Raw genomic sequence first — 18964 nt, 5'->3', positions numbered from 1 at the left:
TGCGAGGCCGTCTCCAAGGAAAGCAGCTAATGAGGATCAGTCCCAGACATGTTGTTTTGAAGCGAAGTTTCTTCATGCTGAATTTGGCATTTCTTTGTGCGAACCAGGAGAAACTACAGACACATTTAAGTGGTTAGAGAGTCAACACGCTTCCAGATACTCACATTGATTACACTGTATTAGAAAATGGTAAATTATTTATCAGGCTTTCTGACTTGTGATTAGCGTAAAACCGTTCCTGGATGCAAATTGGAATTGTAATTAGACATGTAGAAACCCAGCATCTGAAACCTGTTTTTATTGAAGCAGTGTAAGGTACTTTCTTCCTTTTGTATCCAGCATAATTATCAAAGAACACTTTGCACATAAAAACCCACCAATTTATTAAAACCAGAGACAGTTTTACATCTGATCAGTGAACTAAAGCTGGTCATCACGATGCCTGGATTTTAGAGCTAGTACATCTCAACTTCTCATACTTGATTTTTTTCTGATTCCTGCACTGGAAGAGGAAGGCAAGCTCCTCCACCTCTGCCAATTTATTACTCAGCTTTGAATGAAGCAATTCTTGAACAGAGCTACACTTATAAAAAAACCCCAACTAACAAAAAAAAAAAAACCCTCAACAAACAGAACGGCGATAAAATCTCTTTGGCAGGTACAGAAGAGACCACAACCACTAAGTGTCAGCTTATTACTTCAAGATACTCTGGCTGCAGACACTTACCTGCCAATTCCCTTTAGTTCCGTGGTACAAGTCATTAAAATTTCACAAGTAAAAACTGCATCTACACTTGTGTAATAAGTTTAAATGCATTTAGGTTTTATAGTCTGCCAATTGCAAGTTATGGTCAGCTTTTGAGGAGGCAGGGGGTTTTTTGTTTGGGTTTTTTTCTACTGAAATTACTTCAAACTAAAGCCAATTTGTGTTTGCTCTGCCACTGACCCCCCTCCAGCCCCAGTCTCCCCCTGCCCTGGCAGGGGCACGATTTACACACCCAACAACACGTAGGGTCAAGGTGACATGCTGGTTTCATTCTGTGGTGCAAGAGATCCTGGAACAGCTATTACAAGCAGAAATGCCCAGACCGCCTTTGCCTTTAGCCACCCTCCCTACAGGTGAGAGCGGCTGTTTGAACCGGACCTCGAGCACGTGAACAGAAACCAGAGCCTAGCTATGGGACCCTGCTTATCAGCCCAGGCAGATAATGGGGAAGACTGAAAACAGGGATAATTTCACTAGAATTGTGCTGTTGCTTTCATTTTAATTATCCAACTTTCAATTAGTAGCAGGTAAGAGCTATATTTAAAGGTTTCCTCTCCACCAGGAATTGCAGTCCAGGAAAATGGAGACCTGAGTGTCAAGCCCTGAGCTGCCAAGACGCTTTTCACCCAAAAATGTCAAAGCGCTCTGGACATCCACCTTGCCAGCCTCGCTGCCTGCCCTCACAGGATGCCAAGGGAGAAGGGAAGAGACACCACATGCATCCGAAGCAGCAGAACCAAGCAAAATGTCATTATCCACACTGGAATCCAGCCAAGACCCTCTCCTCCTGCCCCTTGGGATTAGCACAGCAGTTGAGCAAGTAAATTCAAAACAGGATTTTGAGAGCCTGGGTCAAACCTGCTCAAACCTAGCTCAAATGCAAGCAGTTGCTCCCAGGTCCTCATCATAGCCCCCAGTCCCAGTGACACCAGGCCTGAAATTGGCTCCGCACCCGTGTCTAGAGGCCCACAGACACGCAGGAGAGAAGTTTCCAGGACCAGGGCACACACAGCTATTGCTCCGAGGACACGGTGCCAAGAGCTCAGTCTTGCCAGAGGCAGAAGCTTAACTCTCAGAGAGCGCATGCAGCACTTTGGTGTTTAAAGACGAGAAGGAGTGCAGGGTCACGCCGGGCGCCCCGATATTGGTCTCCCAGCATTCAAATCCACAGGCACATAAGTCTCGCTTGGCTGCTTCCACGGCCAGCAGGGAGGTGTCTGCCAAGAGGAAGGCAAGAGCAGCCAGTTAGTCAGCTAGGCCACTGCGGGGAGACTGAAACGGGCCATCGCACGTTTAAACACGTGCCCGCTGGAACGTACCCAACACCCTGAGGGTCTGACACACATAAATGAACACACTGAATCACTCCTGTATGAAACACCGCAAACCACACTGCCAGGCCATCCCACGCTCGTGACGTGGCTTCACACCCCACCCCAGCTGTACAAGGGCTAGTGTCGTATCCCTCTGCTTTCAAACCTGACCCCTCTGGCAGGGCCACGTGGAACGAGGGAAGGATGCCCAGGGCGAGCGGAGGATTACTGACCTTGTCTCAGCAGGGTGATGCCACAGCCGCCCCCACCAGCCCCGGTCAGCTTGCTATGCAGGCCGTGAGACGCCGTCACTCGGCACAGCCTGTCCAGGGAGGGATGGCCGACTCCGATCACGTTTAAGTGGTGTTGGTTTATATCAAAGAGTTCCTAAAAGCAACCGCACACACATAAGATGAGCACACATGGTGACAGAAGCTCTTCACAGGAGCTGCCCTGCCTTCCAGCCACCTCGTTTCTGCAGGGAGCTTGGCCACCAGCACGTCTTGGGGCCCAGCAGCACAGGGCAGCAAGGTCGAGGCTGGGGCCTGAGCCCTGCGCTGCTCATCTGTCCCTGTCCCCCTCGTGATTTGTGCTGCTGCTGCCCACCACAGTGACAGTGGTACAACTGCTTCTGGACTCAGGGAGGACAGAAAATCCTGGTCACCGCAAGCTGCCAGTTGGCATTTATTTCAGGTGCTAAATCAGAGCTCCCTGATGCCTCCTGACTGCTTCACCTCTCCCCTGTCACACGAATGTTGAGCAGGAGACTGTGCAAGCCCCCTCGCTGGCCGTGGGAAGGGCACTAAGCCAACATCTCTCATTCCTGGCTGTCACCCTGCCCTGCTCTGCAATCCATCCAGCATAACTAAATCCAGGGGACTTCTGACACAGCCAAGTCCAAAACGGCTTTGCTGGACAGGCAACATGGAGTTACCTCCTCTTGTTTGCATTGTGCAGCACTTCTCCCTCCTCACGGGCAGGGCCCGGGCTGCGAGCCAAGGGGCCTCTCACCAGCACCACGCTGGGAATCTGGCACCCAGAACAAGTTGGGTCGAGAGTGTCCTCCCTTTGGGGGAGAGCAGTGCAAGCCACTCTCCAAGCACGGCATCCCTGCCACACTGTCCCAGCCAGCCACAAACCCTGCTGCTCCTGGAGAAAGCTGCCACAGCAGCAAAGTCCAAATGGCCCAAGTGATGGACAACACCACACAGAGGTGGGAGTTACAGCTTCTCTCCTCCCAGTAGTAGAGGTGAGGAATTCAGGAAGAGAGGGAAGGGCTTGGCCCACACTCAGAGAGAGCCTGGAGCAGGGCCAGGAACAGACACCCGGCCCCGAAGCACTGCAGTGCCCTCCCAGCCCATCAGCACCATCAGCAGAGGAAGCTCATTCTCAACAACGCCTCAACTCTATCATCTCCCCAGCGCGCAGCGGCTGTTCCCATCACTGTCCCAGAGGGTGTCACAAACAGGGTGCTGGCTGAGACTGGACCCATCCCAGAGAGGCTCCCCAACAGGAGCCCTGTGCTCCCCCCTCCAGCCGGTGCCACCGAGCGCTTCCCTGCCTGCAGCTCGCGGTGAGCCGGGAGGGATGCTGCGCACAGGGAGCGGCGGGAGCCATGCTACAGCGTGGCAGGTGTCAGTCATGTCCCCCTCAGCTCCGCACGGGTCTCCTGCCAACACCACACAGAAATAATCCCTCTCCCTCCCTCCAGAGCATTTCTGTACTGTGTTTAAACAAATGCAGGGAGATGAATTAGCCACTCGCATGCAGAGTGCGTATATCACAAGTTCTGTGCTGGGTTGGACAGACGTCCATCTAGAGGCCTCTTTATATGCCTGAGTGAGGGCACAGCACTGTCTATGATGATCCAAGACACCTGTCATCTCCTGATCCAAAATCTGCCAGGAATCGGATGACAGCTTATGACACAGACGACTAGTTCGATGGTTCAAATACAATGCTGTCCAGAACTGCACATTTCAGAAACAGCCAAATATATATATATATATATATGCTGCATATAATCAACTGTGCCTCTGTGGGCTCTTCAAGCACAAGCCAAACCAACAGATTCAAGACAGAAACCTGCTCACTGCAGCGGTGCTTCCTGGGCATTGAAAGATGCCAAAGCAGCATTGTATACATGTGAGGATCTCAAAGCATGCTTCGAATTAGCCCTTCTCTTCCCCGTCCCCCAATACTTCAGACAGCCTGAGCAATGTGGAGAGGAGTTGTCTGAAGTTGTGCTGCAAACAGACTTCAGATTTCCCCCAGCCCTGCCAGCCCAGCCCAATGGGACAGAAACCCAGCACCCTCTGGGTGCGAAGGGAGCAGAAGGACTTTGCTATGAACCCCATGGGAGACCCTCCCGTGCTTGCTGCAGTCCCAGCACCCACACACAGCGAGGTGGAACACAGCCTGAAGGGAAGAGCAGAAGGCTGTACGCACCATCTGCTGCTGCCAGAGGTCAAGTGGGACAGCAGCTCTGTGTCCCATCCCAGAGCCCTTCCTGCACCCCCAGAGCACAGGCCCAGCTGCGGAGGGGTCAACCTGCCAGCGAGAGCAAGGACGAGCAGAGATCCTCACGGGAAAGACGATGGCTGGGGTGGGAAACAGATGCCAAAAAGGAACCGCACCGCTTGTACCAAATGGTTCTTGACCGTCCAAGTCACTTGGCACCGGGGACCAGACCAGGTTTGCCTCAGCTGGGACACTGCCACACATCCTTACCTCACGGTTGTATGAATCAGTATTATGGTGCTCTCAGCGCTGCAAAAAACTTCTTCCACTTGGAAGCGCGTTTCCCCCCCGCCACAGCAGCCTCTCCTACTTCGAGCAAAGCCAAGACAAGCACAGATCTTTGCATGCACCTCATGCATCAATGTCAGGTCAGCCCTGGGCACAACTCTGTTATCCTCTGGAGCCAGGATGAGCGCAGAGCAATGGGAGCTGGCTCGTAACCAGTCCATCACAAACCAGTGGCTGCTGGGCTCTCTGCTCTTCACTCCAGCCTTGGCAATGACAAAGCTGTTGCTTCAGAGGCAGCGACTGCCAGAACGAGCACGGCTGGCCTGCAGCGCAGGGAGGCAGCGTCTCAGCCTGAACTCGCTCCATGTTTCTTAGCAAAAGGAAACAAAATTTCTCAAGCTACAGGTCCACAAAGCACCAGGCCTACTCCCTCCCTCCCTCCGCACTGCTGTGGAGAGACACCAGCTCCTTTCTGTCCTTTGGCTCCAGGAAGGGCATTAAAAGCAGCACACACAGACCATGGCTTCACTCAGAACTGAACATTTCCTGCTATCAAATTTTTTCTTAGACTTAATGTTCTTTAAATGACATTTTGATGTTCAACAGTAACAGTGTCTAAAAATACTGGCGAACAAGCCCCTTACCTCCAGCACAGGGTAATACTCTGGTGATGGATTTGCAGGCATCGCTTCCAGAACACTTTGGCACTCCTGAGAAATTGCATTGATGGAGTCCAGCACCGGGTTCATTATAGCAGGGAACTGAGAAGGGGGGAAGGCAAGATGTGAGAAGACTGCTCGTCGTTAGTCTTCTAATCCCACTGTGAAAAAACCAGCCACACTCTCTCGGAGCCAGACAATTGCTCACCCCATTTGGGGTGACCCATTCACAGAAAAACCCACTGCAGAGCAGGGCAATGGCAAGTTGCTCCCACCTGCAGAAACTGGAGGAAGAGAGGGAAAGAGGCCAGAGGAAGGAACTATTCTTTTCCTGGTTGCAAACTGGTAATTTTTGGCAAGCCCTGCTAGTGCTGGAGAGGTGAGATAAACCCCCATTCCCAGGGCAGCTGGGTGTGAGCTAGCAGCAGGTGGGAATGCAGTGACCACAGGAGGGATCTCCCAGAGATCCCCGTGAGACCTGCAGTGCCCCACGAGGAGATCTGAGCTTGTGAGGTTTATCTCCCCACCCCGCCCCAGCACACATCTCCATCCCTGCGACCACACAGGCGCTGCACCTTCAGAATCTTCTCCTTGACACCAGCCACCAGGACCTTGGTGCTTCGAGGGACTTTTGTGTTGGTCAGCAAGATCCTCAGCATCGGCACCCTGGAAGCAAGAAGAGACATCTCCTCGTGTCTCTTCTTCACAGTCCCCCGGCAGCTCCCCAGTCCCAGATAGCTACAGCTCCTTCTGCCTCAAAGGCCCACTGGAGCAAGACACCCAAGATAAGGAGCCCCGTTAGTTTTAAAAAAGTTAAGCAGGTGCTTAAGTGCTGGCTGGGTTCAGACTTGCTCCTCTTGGATACAAGGAACAACTGTACAAGCGCTATAAATAGGACTGTAACGTATTTACTGAAATCCATGTTTTTCAAGCAAAATTTTTCCTTTGAATTACTATCTGCGAGACTAGCCAGCAGTAGCCATTAACTGCTAATAGAGCAATTTCATGCACTGTGAAAGATTTTAATGGAGTCAGATTATACTTCATTGGCAGGAGGCAGAGGGAACATGCAGGACCTGGATTTGCCTCTGCAGTTCAGTTTTCACACAGTCCTACCACCAGGTAAGCAAAAAATTCCCCCTCCCCGCAATGTCATTTGCTGCCAGGAGCAGATCCGTTCCTGCTGCCCATAATGCCATGAAATTAATATTGATCCTTCGTGCTGTGTTCATCTAATGTCAGATAATGACCAAACATTTCATTGTTCCCGTCCACCCCAAACCAAGACAACACTCAAGCTACCCACACCCACAGCAAGATCTGGCTAGAGAGCCCTTCCTTCCGCCACGCTGTTAGCAATCTCCCATCAATCTCATACCCTACGAGATCCACCCAAAGCCTCTTTTGACATATTCCACCCACCGTATCCAAGCGTTATTTTTAAACTCGAATATTACCTCTTTAATGGTGTGATTTTTCCTGATTGGTATCTCAGGGCTCCACCTAAAGTAAAATACATGCATCGTCTCAGTACACAGCCAGCCGAGAGATAACAGTGTCGTAAGAGACAGAAGGTCTTTCATCTTTAGAGCCTCACCCAGAGCATATGACAGTAATTGCAAGAAACACCAGCTAAATGAACCATGTTCTCAGACAGCATGAATCTGCCTAACCCTGCTGACTTAATGAGAGAGTCTGGCTGGACGTAGTTAACCCAATGCCTTTCCCCTTTGCTCTCTTCTGCTCTGGGATCACATTAAATATTTTTTAAAAGGCAAAGAGTTTGGCCAGCATTAAATCTTTACTGAAAAAAAAAAAAAAAAAAGAATCAAGCGGCGATTCCCTGGGGCAGAGCCAAGCACGCGGGTTTCAAACTGGACTGAACGTGTGCACTCATGTCAGCAGTCATCCTTCAGCATGGAATTTCATTGTCCAGAAGGAATGTCTCACTTGGCCCCTACTTTTACAGAGGCATTGCGATTAGGTCTCATTAGAAAGATTATTAAAAGTCTCCAAGGACACTTCCAAACCACTTGGAAGTCTCTGCTAATTGAAACTAAATGACAGCTGTCCAACTGCATTTTCTACTGCATTATCCCTGGGACAGGATTAGGTTTCTTTGTTCACGCCAGAATGTTTAAATATCAGTTATTTGCAACAGGGTCTGTGCCCCACGGCACTTGCCTGGGGGATGCCGATCACTGGTGTTACTGCAGCGAGTTCCCAAGAGCCCAGCTGGCTCCAGTCCCAGCTTACAGATGGGGCAAACCAAGACAGAAAAGGATTCCCTCTACTCAGATCAAAACGAAGGCCTGAATTTGGGAGTTTCTCGTCCCTTTGCTGTACCCCAGTGCAGTGAGGCAACCTGCTCCATCCAGTGTCCCTGCAGCAATCCCAACCAAGTCTTATCATTTGCAGAAATGCAACTTGCAGCATCTGCTCACCACATTCCTACAGCTGATGCTCACTCTGCAGTGGAGAGTGGAAACGTGGCTGCTGCCCTGCACCCTGTCAGCCTCTCCTCAGCACCCACATTCAGCGCTGGGGAGCGGCAAGCACACACCTACCCCAGGTACCAACGGCATTATCCACACCCGAGGGACTGCCATGGATCACCCGCTCCCCCTGGAAGGCCCAGCTGTTAATCAAAGTCAGCTCTTCTTCTGTCCACCTGAAAGGCAAGAAAACAACTCCAATACACAACCGAAACCAGCACACGCTGAGTGACAGAGAGAAGCACCAGAGGTTGCAGGAGATACAAAAGCAGCGGGAACCATACAAGGCACCCAGTTGCTGTGGGAAGCCCCAGCACTGCAAATCCCCTCCGTGCACTCTGTTCTTTTGGCAGAGAGCAGGCATCGCTGTTTACAGCGCTTAACCGGCACTTTTCTGCACAGCACCATGTAGAATGCATCCAGCCCGCGAGGGGAACTGGTGCTGCTCCACGGACAGAGACAGCACGGAGGGTACAACCGCTACCCAGCACTCCTGCTGCAGGCCAGGGGCGAGGGAGGGAGCAGGTTCAGGGAGAAGATCCTAGCCCCGGCCCAGCTAAGATCAAATTTAACTGAATGCAAGTCCTGACTTATCCCCACCGTGCCGACACTGCGTGTTACCACACATCTTGGCCTGAGATCCTGCTCGCCAACAGGCAGAACGGTGTATTTATAGATGCAAAAGGCACGATGTGAGAAAAAAAAATAGTAAAAGTTGCATTTCACACATGCAACTTCAGCCTCTAATTGCCAGCTGCAGAAGCCTCACAAATTGGGTCAAAAGGTGTACTTAGAACTGATTTACTACCTCCAGCAAAGACTTTGATTTTTAGGGATTACCTCCTAACACTTCAAGCTGCAACGGGTACTGGCACTTAGAGCACAGAAGGGAACCAAATGCAGATCCAGAAGGTGTCATGCTAAAGACGCAAAACCAGGTCATTCTGTTGTCTTAAGAGCCGTCACATAAATTGGTAAGTGCTTTGAGAGTTTAAATGCTGGCACAAAGAGTTTGGTGCTGGGTCAGACTCAGCAAGGATCAAGGCCCCTGACTGAACATACTAATTAATGGGCTGTGGCAATACAAAAAGCAAACGCAGAGCTGGCAGTTACAAAGCAATCGCTGGCTGCAACTTCACCACAATTCCCCCACAGTGATTTCTCCCCGCCAGCGCCTCTCAAAACCCCACTCCCTGCTCTGGGCCTGCTTCTGCAAGGCACGCACCCACACAGCCACCTCCAGAACCCACCAGTGTACTTCAAACCCACCCGCTCACTCCACACCGAAGGACTCTCTCAAACCCTGGCACCCCAAGGGAAGCTCAACATCCACAGGGAGCCAGCTAGTCCCCCCCGCACCCTGCCGTAACACACTTGGGCTCGCACAGCCACACTAATACACATCTCTGACCCTCCCCTGCCACACAGCGCTGCCAGCTCTGCAGTCCAGACACGCAGCACACATCCCAAGCCGCCGTCCAAATGGCCTAATGCACAGCAGTATCAGATATACCGGCATCAGTGATGCTCTGCAGAGATCAGAGCTGGTGTTTGGTGAAGCAAGAGCGTCCATTCGACAGGTTTTTAGACCACGGGGCCCAGAATAGGTATTACACGATGGAGGAGAGGCACAAGCAAGGATTTTTGATAAGCATCACACAGTCTTACATGAAATAATGAGAACGGTCACTGACCACTGCTAAGGCAAGGCAGAAATTCTGAGCGCCATCTGCTATCTGGAAGCTGCTTCCTTTAACTCCCCACTTCCCTGGGCCTCAGCTGAACATCTTTATCCATCTCCACACACCTTTCATTTCACTTGCCAATATTTAATCTGTGAAGCATTCAGGAAAACAGCTCACACCACCGCTACTCAAAATAGAAGCGCAGTTTGCTGTAAACCACTTGTTTTTAATCCTCTTTGAGAGGCTGCGATTCTTCTCTACACAGGAGTCATTATATCACGCTGTTCTTTTCTTGCGACGTTAAGCAAAAACCTTCTGAAGTCTGACACCCCCATCTCTCACTTACCCCTCTGCATGCCAGCTGGAAGAAAAAAAAAAACACCCAATGCTGTATTCAAGCTGAATCTAAGAAGCGTGAGCAGGGAATGAAGACATCCTCACTGCCTGGTTTGGAACTGGCCTTGTATTTCTCATGCCCCGTAACCATTTGGGAGATTTGCCTCAGCACGGCGTACAAACTGCTCCGCTCCAAGAACGTGTTTCTGGGTCAGGCTGCAAACTCTTGTTTTTGAAGCAGAACACAGTCACCCCCTCTTGCTGTCTCACTTTCAGTCCCACACAAAATCCGCAGAAGCCAACCACAAAAGGTTGCACCTGGCACAGAGCGGACAATAGAAGGTTCTGCCACTCCAGCTGTGACACGCAGCTTTAAACAGAGCCTCCTCAGGCACACAGCAGAGCAGTTTTTCAAGACTGAACTCCAAGGGAAAGCAACCCAAGGGCAGAAGGAAAGAAAATCCCTTTCACCCGCCACTGATAAAGGGGAAACTCAAGGCAGGAGATCAGAAGGAAATGTACCACATGCAGAAAAAAAAATTAACGTGAAAATGCAGAAAAACCAGAAAGGATCCTCGACTCCTTGAGGACACAAAGCAAAACCTGGAAGATGCTCAGGGACAGAGAAGAAACAGAGGTTAAAAAAATTCACCTCAGTAAGTACATGTTTTATTTTCTTGGCAAAATAAAGATTTTTTTTTTTTTTTAATTAGTATGTATATCTCACACTAGACAAGGGAAATGGTGCAAGTTTTACCAAGTCTCTGCATCCTGTTGCTTTTATCAGGAAAAGTGAATTGTAAACACACAAGTCAGAGCCCTGGGACAGGGAACACTGCTGCTGGGAACGCAGGACAGCAAGAGAAGAGGAAGGGAAAGAAGCTGGGCTCAGGGTGCCGCTGCTGCGGCCACAGCCCAGGAGGTGGCCAGAGAGAACCAGAGAGGTGCCCGTGCCAGAATCTGTGTGGGTAAAAGGAAAGACAGGGGCACAGAGAGCAGAGCTGCCCTGGGCTGAGAATCCAAGGCAGGGAGGCTTCCCCAAAGCGTTACCTGGCTGAGGACTCTCCCTCCTTCAGAGGGCACGAGATGGCTCCAAACGCCGTCAGCAGGGCCGCGGCCAAGCAGACAGCATAGGCGGCACTTGAACCCAGCCCAGCTCCCGTGGGCAGCTCAGACCACACCAGTATGTCCATACTGGGAACATCTCTGAAACACAAACACGCAGCATGTAACACAATGACCTTGAATTCCATCTTGAGACAACATTTCAAAAGCAAAAGATGTCAATTAGGACGGATCACAGGAAAAGCTCATTGAAAACTGGCAACATCAGCACATGCACACCCATCCGACACAGCCCGGCTTCACAAGAGCTCAGTTAGCACAGCTGAGCAGCCTTGCTAAGCCACTGTACTAGAACAAAGCCTTGCTGAATTGGATCTATTGGATCAAGCTGCTAGCACGGGCACTTTGTAACTAAATACTTGAGTAGCACCATTGAGAGACCCGTCAAAGATTGTTGTAAACACAGTTTTAGACATATTTCTAAATAAAGCCTAAATATCCCAAATCCCTAACTGCCTAGTTACATCCCACTGGAGGACAAGCTGATGGGGGAAGGTGAAATCCGCACATATCTGTGCCCACACGCCCCTTTTCTCCACTGAATGTGTCCGGGTTGCGTTACAGACCCCAACATCAAACCCAAAAGCTTTTCACTGGCTGGTGAGTGACATGAACTATGAACTGACGGTTTCAGAGCAGGCTGGTGACAGCCCCAGTGCTATCGCCAAGCAACTCAGAGGCCGCAAAGCAAAACACGATGCAGCTACACATGATAATTCTTTAACCTTTGATTTCTTTGCGATGAATATTGAAGTCAGGTTCTGACTTGGTTTAAAATAGCAAGCAGTCCTGTATCAGGCATTGCCCTGAGCACCTGTCCAGTAACTTACACTGATACCATCAACAGCGTTGGTGAAGTTTAGGAACTGGAACAGCCCTGAGCTGCGTTTACCCCAAGTTCTCATATTTTTAGGGAGAGGCAGCCCACAGGAGGGATCAGACTTAGCTCAGACAAAGAATTCACAGCTCATTTCTGTAGCGGGTTTTCTAAGCTAAGCCAGCATGAAACGAGCTGCCTGCTGGAGGGAGGGAGGTCTGTCTGTCTCTGTGTCTCTTGACTGTTCAGGAAGGGTGGGATGAACTGTTCTGACTTAAGCACCTCAAAGCTGGATGCCTAAACAAGAGCAGAGGACTCCCAGCCCATCTGCTTGGGGCACCCCACCCACCAAACAGCTCAGCTCTGAAAGCGTCTCCCAAGGTGCTCAGAACCCAAATGAAATGAGGCTCCCTGTAACTTCTTATTTTCCCTCAAAGATTTGGTTTCTTCCTATGACCTTGTAGAAGCAATTAATGGTGAACAACACTCAAGATAGTAGGTTTATTTTGGGGCAGGAAGATAGCCTTACCCATACTTAGCCGAAATAGCCAGGCACATATACAGAAAGGCAAGAGTAGCAAGGCTCTCGGGAGCTGAGGCTCCGGCAGCAATTCCAGCAAACTCTCTCAGTGTATCCAGCTGTTCTACGCTGGGGGACTTAGATTCATCAAAGTCAGCTATGGAAGCAAGCAGGGGAGAATTTAAACACTTAGAAACCAGGGAATTGTTAACTTGAAAGCAGTATTTACAAGAACAACATCTCCTGTTACAGTAGGCAGAAATAGACTGAGCCAATTTCAGATTTCATCTACTAACTTTCTACCTGAGGATTCATGATAAAAGCAAAATCTCCACCAGCCACTCTGAAAACCCAGTGTTTCCACATCTGCACTGTATTACAGCAACTGTCTCCTTGCCTACACTTCCCAGTGCACCCATCCATCACCACGTACAACTTGGCAAGTCACAAACTCTTTATTAAAGAACGTGGATATTCTGACACGCTTCACGCGAGTCCAGACTCCAAACGGCCAGAAGCAGGCATCAACGTAAGAAAAGTTTTGGCCAGTGCTGAGAGAGGTTATCCATGCTCTGACACGGCAGACTTGGTTCTGCTTTCTGCTAAGCAAACGGTGCTCACAAGGATCACAGGAGTTAATGCCAGGTGCTCCGGAGGGAAATGGCACAACCGCCATTCAGGCACTCTACCCAGTACAAGACGCTGCAGAAATCCCGGTGAAGGCTGGCGTGGGACAGAGAGGCAGGAAAACAGGCCCCGTACCCCTGCCTTCCCCAAGAGCCCTCAACTCAGATCAGCTTCAGAGAGGCTCCTTTTTGGCCCCTGCCAGCAATACACCTGGACAGGGCTCCTGCAGGTATTAGAACACTGCCCGAGGTACAGCAGCACTAGAACAAGCCCCTGGGAACTCGAAACAGGAGGCCAGAGCCACAGCCAGGCCCAGACACATCAGGCGGGTCCCAAGTGACACACAGGGGGAGTTGCAGGTGCCTGCGCCGGGGGCGTGCAGGGACGCGTTAGTTAAGCACGCACTGAGCGTGGTCACAGACGACACGCCCCCCCCCCCCCGCAACACCCTGCGGGGGGCACAAATAACCCCGCGGGGCCCCAGCGCGGCCACTGAGCAGAAGGCGCCGGGCAGCGGCTTCCTCCTCCCAGCACTTGCCTGCAAACCTCCCCCGCAGGGCCTGGAGGCGGGGGGTGTCCCAGCTCCTCACGACGCCGACGCCGGGCAGGCGGACGCACACCCTGCCCTCACCGCTGGGCCGCAGGCGGAGGAAAGTCCTCAGGTCCAGCGCCACGGCCAGGGCCACCTGCGGGCGAGGAGAAGCGGCGTCAGGAGAGGTGCGGGTGGCCGGGCCGGAGCCCCAGGAGCCCCCGGCAGGCTCCTTACCTTGCCGTGCACCACGGCGTGCTCCCCGTGGAGGATGACCTTCCCCGGGGCGGACAGCACCAGGTCCCGGTCCCGCATCTCCCGCCAGCTCCGCGGCAGGACGCGGCCTCCCAGGGACCCCGCACCGCCACCTCAGATACCCAACTCCAACCGCGCGGACCGACAGTCCCGCTGACCAATAGGAGCCACGCCCTGCCCCGCCCTCCTCGCTCTCCAGCCAATAGTCAGGAGTCTTTCGGGGGCGGGAACTCGGGAAGGCCAATCGGAATGCGGCGGCGCGGAGTGGTGCGGAGCTGGGGTGACAGCGGGAGTGGGCGAAAGGAGGGACGGTGGCCGCGGAGGGTCAGGGGGCGGTTGGCCGGCAGCTACGGTGGCCGAGAGGGATGCTGCGGCGAGCAGCGGCGGCGGCGGGCCGGGGCCTGCGAGGGCCGCTGGGGACGGCGGGGCGGCGGCAGCGGAGCGGGGCGGACAGGTGAGCGCGGGGATGGGCCGGGGCCGGGCGGGCAGGGCCCGGCGCCCTCTCTCACGGTCGGTCTGTGCCTCCTCAGCCCCGACGGCGGCTCCTCCGACCGCGGCCCCCGCAGCGACCGGGCCCCGAAGATCTACACGAGAACGGGAGACGCAGGTAGTGCCCGGGGGCGGCGGGGGACACGGCGAGAGAGCGCGGGGCGGAGCCTGGCCCGACCCCCGCGGCTCCGCTGGGCCGGGCCCGGTCTCTGAGCGCCTCCCCCGGGCCTTTTCCTAAGGCTTCTCCAGCACCTTCACCGGGGAGCGGAGGCCGAAGGGTGACCGGATCTTCGAAGCCCTGGGAGCCACGGACGAACTGAGCTCGGCCATCGGGTAACCGCCTGCCCTGGGACCCGCTGCCGGGCGGAGGGGCCGTGGGGGCCCAGCCCCGGCCTGCCAGGGTGGCCGTGCTCCGCGGGGAACTCGCCGTCAGCCCGGCGGGGGGGGCTCTGGCCCTGGGCAGGCCGAACCCAGGCCCTCCACGCTCAAAGGCCTGGTGACAGCGTCCCGACCCTCTTCTGTGGGGTCTTCTGGGCATCCTCCTCCGCTAAGAGCGGCTCTCCCGGGCCCGTCGCCCAGGGGAGGGCAGGGGATACGCTGTGGACCACGTTTCTCCAGAGGGATGCACAGACAAACAGTCAGGAGTGTCCAAATTCTGTGTTTTTCATATGGAAAAATGTATATCCACAATTGGCGTTATTTTTTCATTTCCAGCTAACTCTGTTGGTTTTTTTTTTTTCCCAAACCTAGGCTTGCTGGTGAATTTAGCAGTGAAAAGGGCCACACGTTTGTTGAACAACTTCACAAAGTGAGTATTAATGATAATCCTCACCCAGTCACTTCATCTGTGCTATTGAAACACATTCTTAAACTCTTTAATTTTAGACACAGTGCTCCCACTGACACACAGGAATTTAATAAATTTAGTATTTAAATAAATACTTAAGACTCTGGCCCTTGATTACTCTCTAAGAAATAAATTTCTTTAACCAAGAAGGAAACTGGTAGACCAAGTGATTAGTTATGGGCAGGCCAACATATCTCTAGACTTATTCAGACCTGTTACTGTACATGGTCACGGACACAAGTCTTGTCACATCGCCTCACACTTGAAATCGTGGGCGTGATGGTGGGAGACAGCTCCCGCCGTGGCCGTCTGTGGGTTTTGCTAATTAGCTTCGCTGCGCACAAGAACTCGGAGCTAATCAGAGATTTTATAAAGCTTCACCAGACTGCCGCTCGAGTATCCAGGGCTGTGGAGAGATGCCCCTCTTGTAAGCGGACGTGACATCGAGCCAAGCACTGCCTGCAGCTGTTTGTCACCGTCTTTCTTCCAGAGGTTACTGGTTCGATGTCCTACCAGCACAGGGATTATGTGAGCACTCCCCAGTCTTTCTGCAAAGTCAGCCAGGGTGGTTTAATGTGCCAGTGAAAACAAGTACATGCGCTAATCTGGCTTCTCATAAAGCAATTAGGGAGCACTTACCTGATCCCCCCCTGCCAGCAGGCTGGGGGATGATGAACAACAAGGGTAGGATCTTCTTTAATCAGCACAACCAGCTGTCACCTCCCAGAGCTTGCTGCAGTTGTACCGGAGCATCAAAGGCTGGTTAATGAAAGCGCTTCTTGTTTTTGTCCTGATTGCCACATCTAGGTCCAGTGTATGCTGCAGGATGTGGGCTCCAACATCGCGACGCCTCTCTCCTCAGCCAGGGAGGCTCACTTAAGTAAGCCCCGCAGTTACTTTCCTGGGATAACAGTTCCTGAATCACTGCTGTGGGAGGCTGTTCCGTTCTGTGGTAGTTAGAGCTGCCCGAGGGCCGCGTGTCAGGCTGCTGAATGAGGTCACGCCTGGTCACACACGTGCTGCTGCTGCCTGTGCGTGACTCGAGTGCTGTAAGCTGGCCTGACACCCAGCCACAGCTGCCGAGAGGGAGCCAGCCCTGCTCTAGCAGGAGTATCTCTTTGGGACGCTTTCTTAGGACTTGCTGATCCAAGAAATATTACAGTAGAGCTCTATCTGTAGATTGAATTACGTCTGCATTTCTTTTCGGTGATTCTTTTCCCTCTGTAGAACGAACGTCTTTTAGTGAGAAGCCAGTTCTGGAGCTGGAGCAGTGGATTGACAGTTACTCAGAGCAGCTTCCTCCGCTCAGAGCTTTCATCTTGCCAGTAGGTTCTGCTTATGCCTTTCACTGACTGGAGAAGGCTCGCTTCGTTAGGGTAAACCTGCTCCGCCACTTGCCGCGGGAAAACAGGTTGCGAGGCCATTATTTGCATGGACAAATACCAAAAGAAAAGCAGGGAGAAGAACCCGGTTGAGTTAAATTTCCACATCCTGCTGCATTCAGGTATCTCTTCCCAGTTGCCTAGCCGTAACACAGGGTTCAGTTGCATGCGTGTGTGAGATGTGATAAGCTTTGCTGCAGTTACACAATAAGGTGGATGGCTATATCTGTTGTTGGCAGACACTGATGCGCTGTTTCATTGTTGTTTCAGTCAGGAGGTAAAAGCAGCGCTGCTCTGCATTTTTCCCGAGCTGTCTGCCGCAGAGCTGAAAGGTGGTGAGTGTTGGCTGTGGTGTAACGGAATAAAATTGATAAAAGGTGATCGGAATGCTACGGTGAGAGCGAATGGCTGCAGTTGGAGCAATCAACCTTAGCTGTATTGTGCTTGGCTAAAGCTTGAGTCAAGCTTTGTGTGTTTGTATTAGTGAAATTCCAGGAGTGCAGTCAGCAAGAAGCAAGTCTCTCTCCCCCCCCCCCCCCCCGCCCCGAACTGGGTCATCCAAGCTAAGAACTTCAGAAAGGACAGGCGGGTTTACGTTGAGATGCACCTACGTGTTCAGCTCGTGTCTGGTTTGCTGAGTGAGTTTTGTAGGCCAGCACCATGGAAGCTGGGGCACTGGCCGGTGTGAGATCTGGTGCAGCTTTTAGCGGCTTAAGATGTCACTGCCCGCACCTGCCTTGTCCCATGTCTCTGTTGGAGATTAAAGTTCTCCTGGTAAGGTCCGGAGGAGAAAACTCTCGACTGTTCATTCTGTAAATCACTTCCACGCCAAGTCTCCTGTGTTAGCCTGAACCTGCGCGTCAGCAGTTCCGAGTTGCTGGAGTTTCCCTACCGAAGTCGCTGATGTGCAGGAAGGTGTTTCTGTGGGTGTGCTGTGCTGCGAGGACAGCAAGGAGATCTTCCAAAAACTAACGTCACAGTCAGTGGTTTCTTGTCCAAAGCAAGCTAGAAGGAGGGCTGTACACCAGTCAGGAGGCAAGAGCAGCTCTGTTCCCTCAACAGAAGGGTCCCTGCTTACCTGCAGAAAAGGATAGTGATCCTTCAGGGTATTACTACCTGCTAACTGCTCCCACCGTTTGGTGATAACCGCTGATGAGTAGCCGTTAGAGGAATGGAGCTGCAGTCCTCCAGAATGGTTACAAAAATTAGTCGCATCATGTAGCGGATCACCACGGATTCGTCTTGGGGAAGTAATCAGTGGTCACACTGTGCTGGGGGAGTCGCAGGGGACTCCAGGGGAGGCTGGGGTGTGAAGGTCGGCACTCTGGCAAATCACAGTCCTTTGTGCATTCAGAGCTAGAAAGTTAAATACACTAAAATTTCCCTTTTCTTCTTCTAGCGTGATTCCTTTAGTACAAGCAGGGGAAGCAGATCCGAACGTGGCCAAATATTTAAACAGGTAAAAAAAAAAATAAACCCCCAAACCCTTACTCTGTACGACTGAAGTGCGGCTGGTGTTCCTTAGCCCTGGGATAAAACTGTGGGGTTTTACCTCTCGGAAAGCCGCCCTTCTAGAAAAAGAGCTTTCAAGTTTCAACAAGAAGCTTGTTAAAAGGTATTCTTGCAAGGCCTGTGTGTTTGCAGACACTGCTGGGGTGCTGAGGGAGCAGTCAGCTTGCTTTCTGAAGGCCGTTTCGGAAATCTCTTCTCGTGTGGGCTCTCTTTGCCTTCCGGCACCTGCAGTTCTCGTACTGTAATCAGACGTGCTTTGCTGGTTTCACTGGTTTTCCCTCGGTTTCCAGGCTGAGTGACTATCTCTTCGTTTTGGCACGTTATGCTGCAATGAAGGAAGGGAAGGAAGAGAAAATATATGTAAAGCCTGAGCCATAACAGGGAGCCGGAATGTTTGTTTCCTTGATCATGGGAAGCTAAATCCAGCAGACTGCTTTCCCCCATCAAGGAAAGGAAAGAGAACAAGCCTGGATTGGAAATGTGAGCTGCCAAGAACTTCAATTTAAATAACTAGGACCTTGTTCACAAGTGCTGTAAGAGCACAGCTGTTCTGTTCACTGGGCCTTGTCCCAGTATCTCTTGTATAACCCTCCGGCGATGGCATCGGAGTTCCTGTTTGCCCTGGGCTGGAGCTGAGGCAGGAGACTTCAGAGAGCTACAGCTGATTGCTAGAGATGTCTTAATTTCCCTGGGCAGCGGCAGGTGCTGTGGAAAGGCTTTGGCAGGACTCTGAGGAATGAAGAGGAGAAAACAATCAGCTTCTCTTTGTAAGTCATAATGCTTGTACAGAACAGCAACTGCGTAGAGATTCGGGAACTCTGTCCACAGGCTTTGCAATAATAAATGTGATTTACTTGTA

The 18964-nt window shown here is 52.0% G+C and overlaps 2 protein-coding genes across 4 annotated transcripts; one reads left to right on the top strand and one right to left on the bottom strand.

The window, feature by feature from the left end:
* Nucleotides 1-358: 358 nt before the first annotated feature.
* On the bottom strand, nucleotides 359-14030 carry MVK (mevalonate kinase). The gene is made up of 10 exons (XM_054844576.1): nucleotides 13858-14030; nucleotides 13630-13777; nucleotides 12474-12621; nucleotides 11053-11208; nucleotides 8054-8157; nucleotides 6944-6989; nucleotides 6062-6152; nucleotides 5472-5588; nucleotides 2313-2466; nucleotides 359-1983 (listed from the first exon to the last, which is right to left on the bottom strand). The coding sequence occupies exons 1-10, from the start codon at nucleotides 13933-13935 to the stop codon at nucleotides 1832-1834; spliced, it is 1194 nt and encodes a 397-aa protein (XP_054700551.1). The 5' UTR covers nucleotides 13936-14030; the 3' UTR covers nucleotides 359-1831.
* A 109-nt stretch (nucleotides 14031-14139) lies between these two features.
* On the top strand, nucleotides 14140-18964 carry MMAB (metabolism of cobalamin associated B). 3 transcript variants are annotated; one of them, XM_054844734.1, is made up of 9 exons: nucleotides 14140-14329; nucleotides 14406-14482; nucleotides 14604-14697; nucleotides 15115-15172; nucleotides 16019-16091; nucleotides 16439-16536; nucleotides 16864-16928; nucleotides 17993-18052; nucleotides 18238-18964. In XM_054844734.1, the coding sequence occupies exons 1-9, from the start codon at nucleotides 14241-14243 to the stop codon at nucleotides 18398-18400; spliced, it is 777 nt and encodes a 258-aa protein (XP_054700709.1). In that variant the 5' UTR covers nucleotides 14140-14240; the 3' UTR covers nucleotides 18401-18964. The 3 variants fall into 3 exon arrangements, with proteins under 3 accessions (XP_054700709.1, XP_054700711.1, XP_054700710.1); XM_054844735.1 differs by having other exon boundaries at nucleotides 14145-14329; nucleotides 18396-18964; XM_054844736.1 differs by lacking the exon at nucleotides 16864-16928 and having other exon boundaries at nucleotides 14142-14329; nucleotides 18238-18389.

The sequence above is a fragment of the Grus americana genome, chromosome 16 (genome assembly GCF_028858705.1).
Source record: "Grus americana isolate bGruAme1 chromosome 16, bGruAme1.mat, whole genome shotgun sequence".
Taxonomy (NCBI): Eukaryota; Metazoa; Chordata; class Aves; order Gruiformes; family Gruidae; genus Grus; species Grus americana.
The sequence above is the reverse complement of the archived record's forward strand: the minus strand, read 5'-3'. Positions and strand labels throughout refer to the sequence as shown.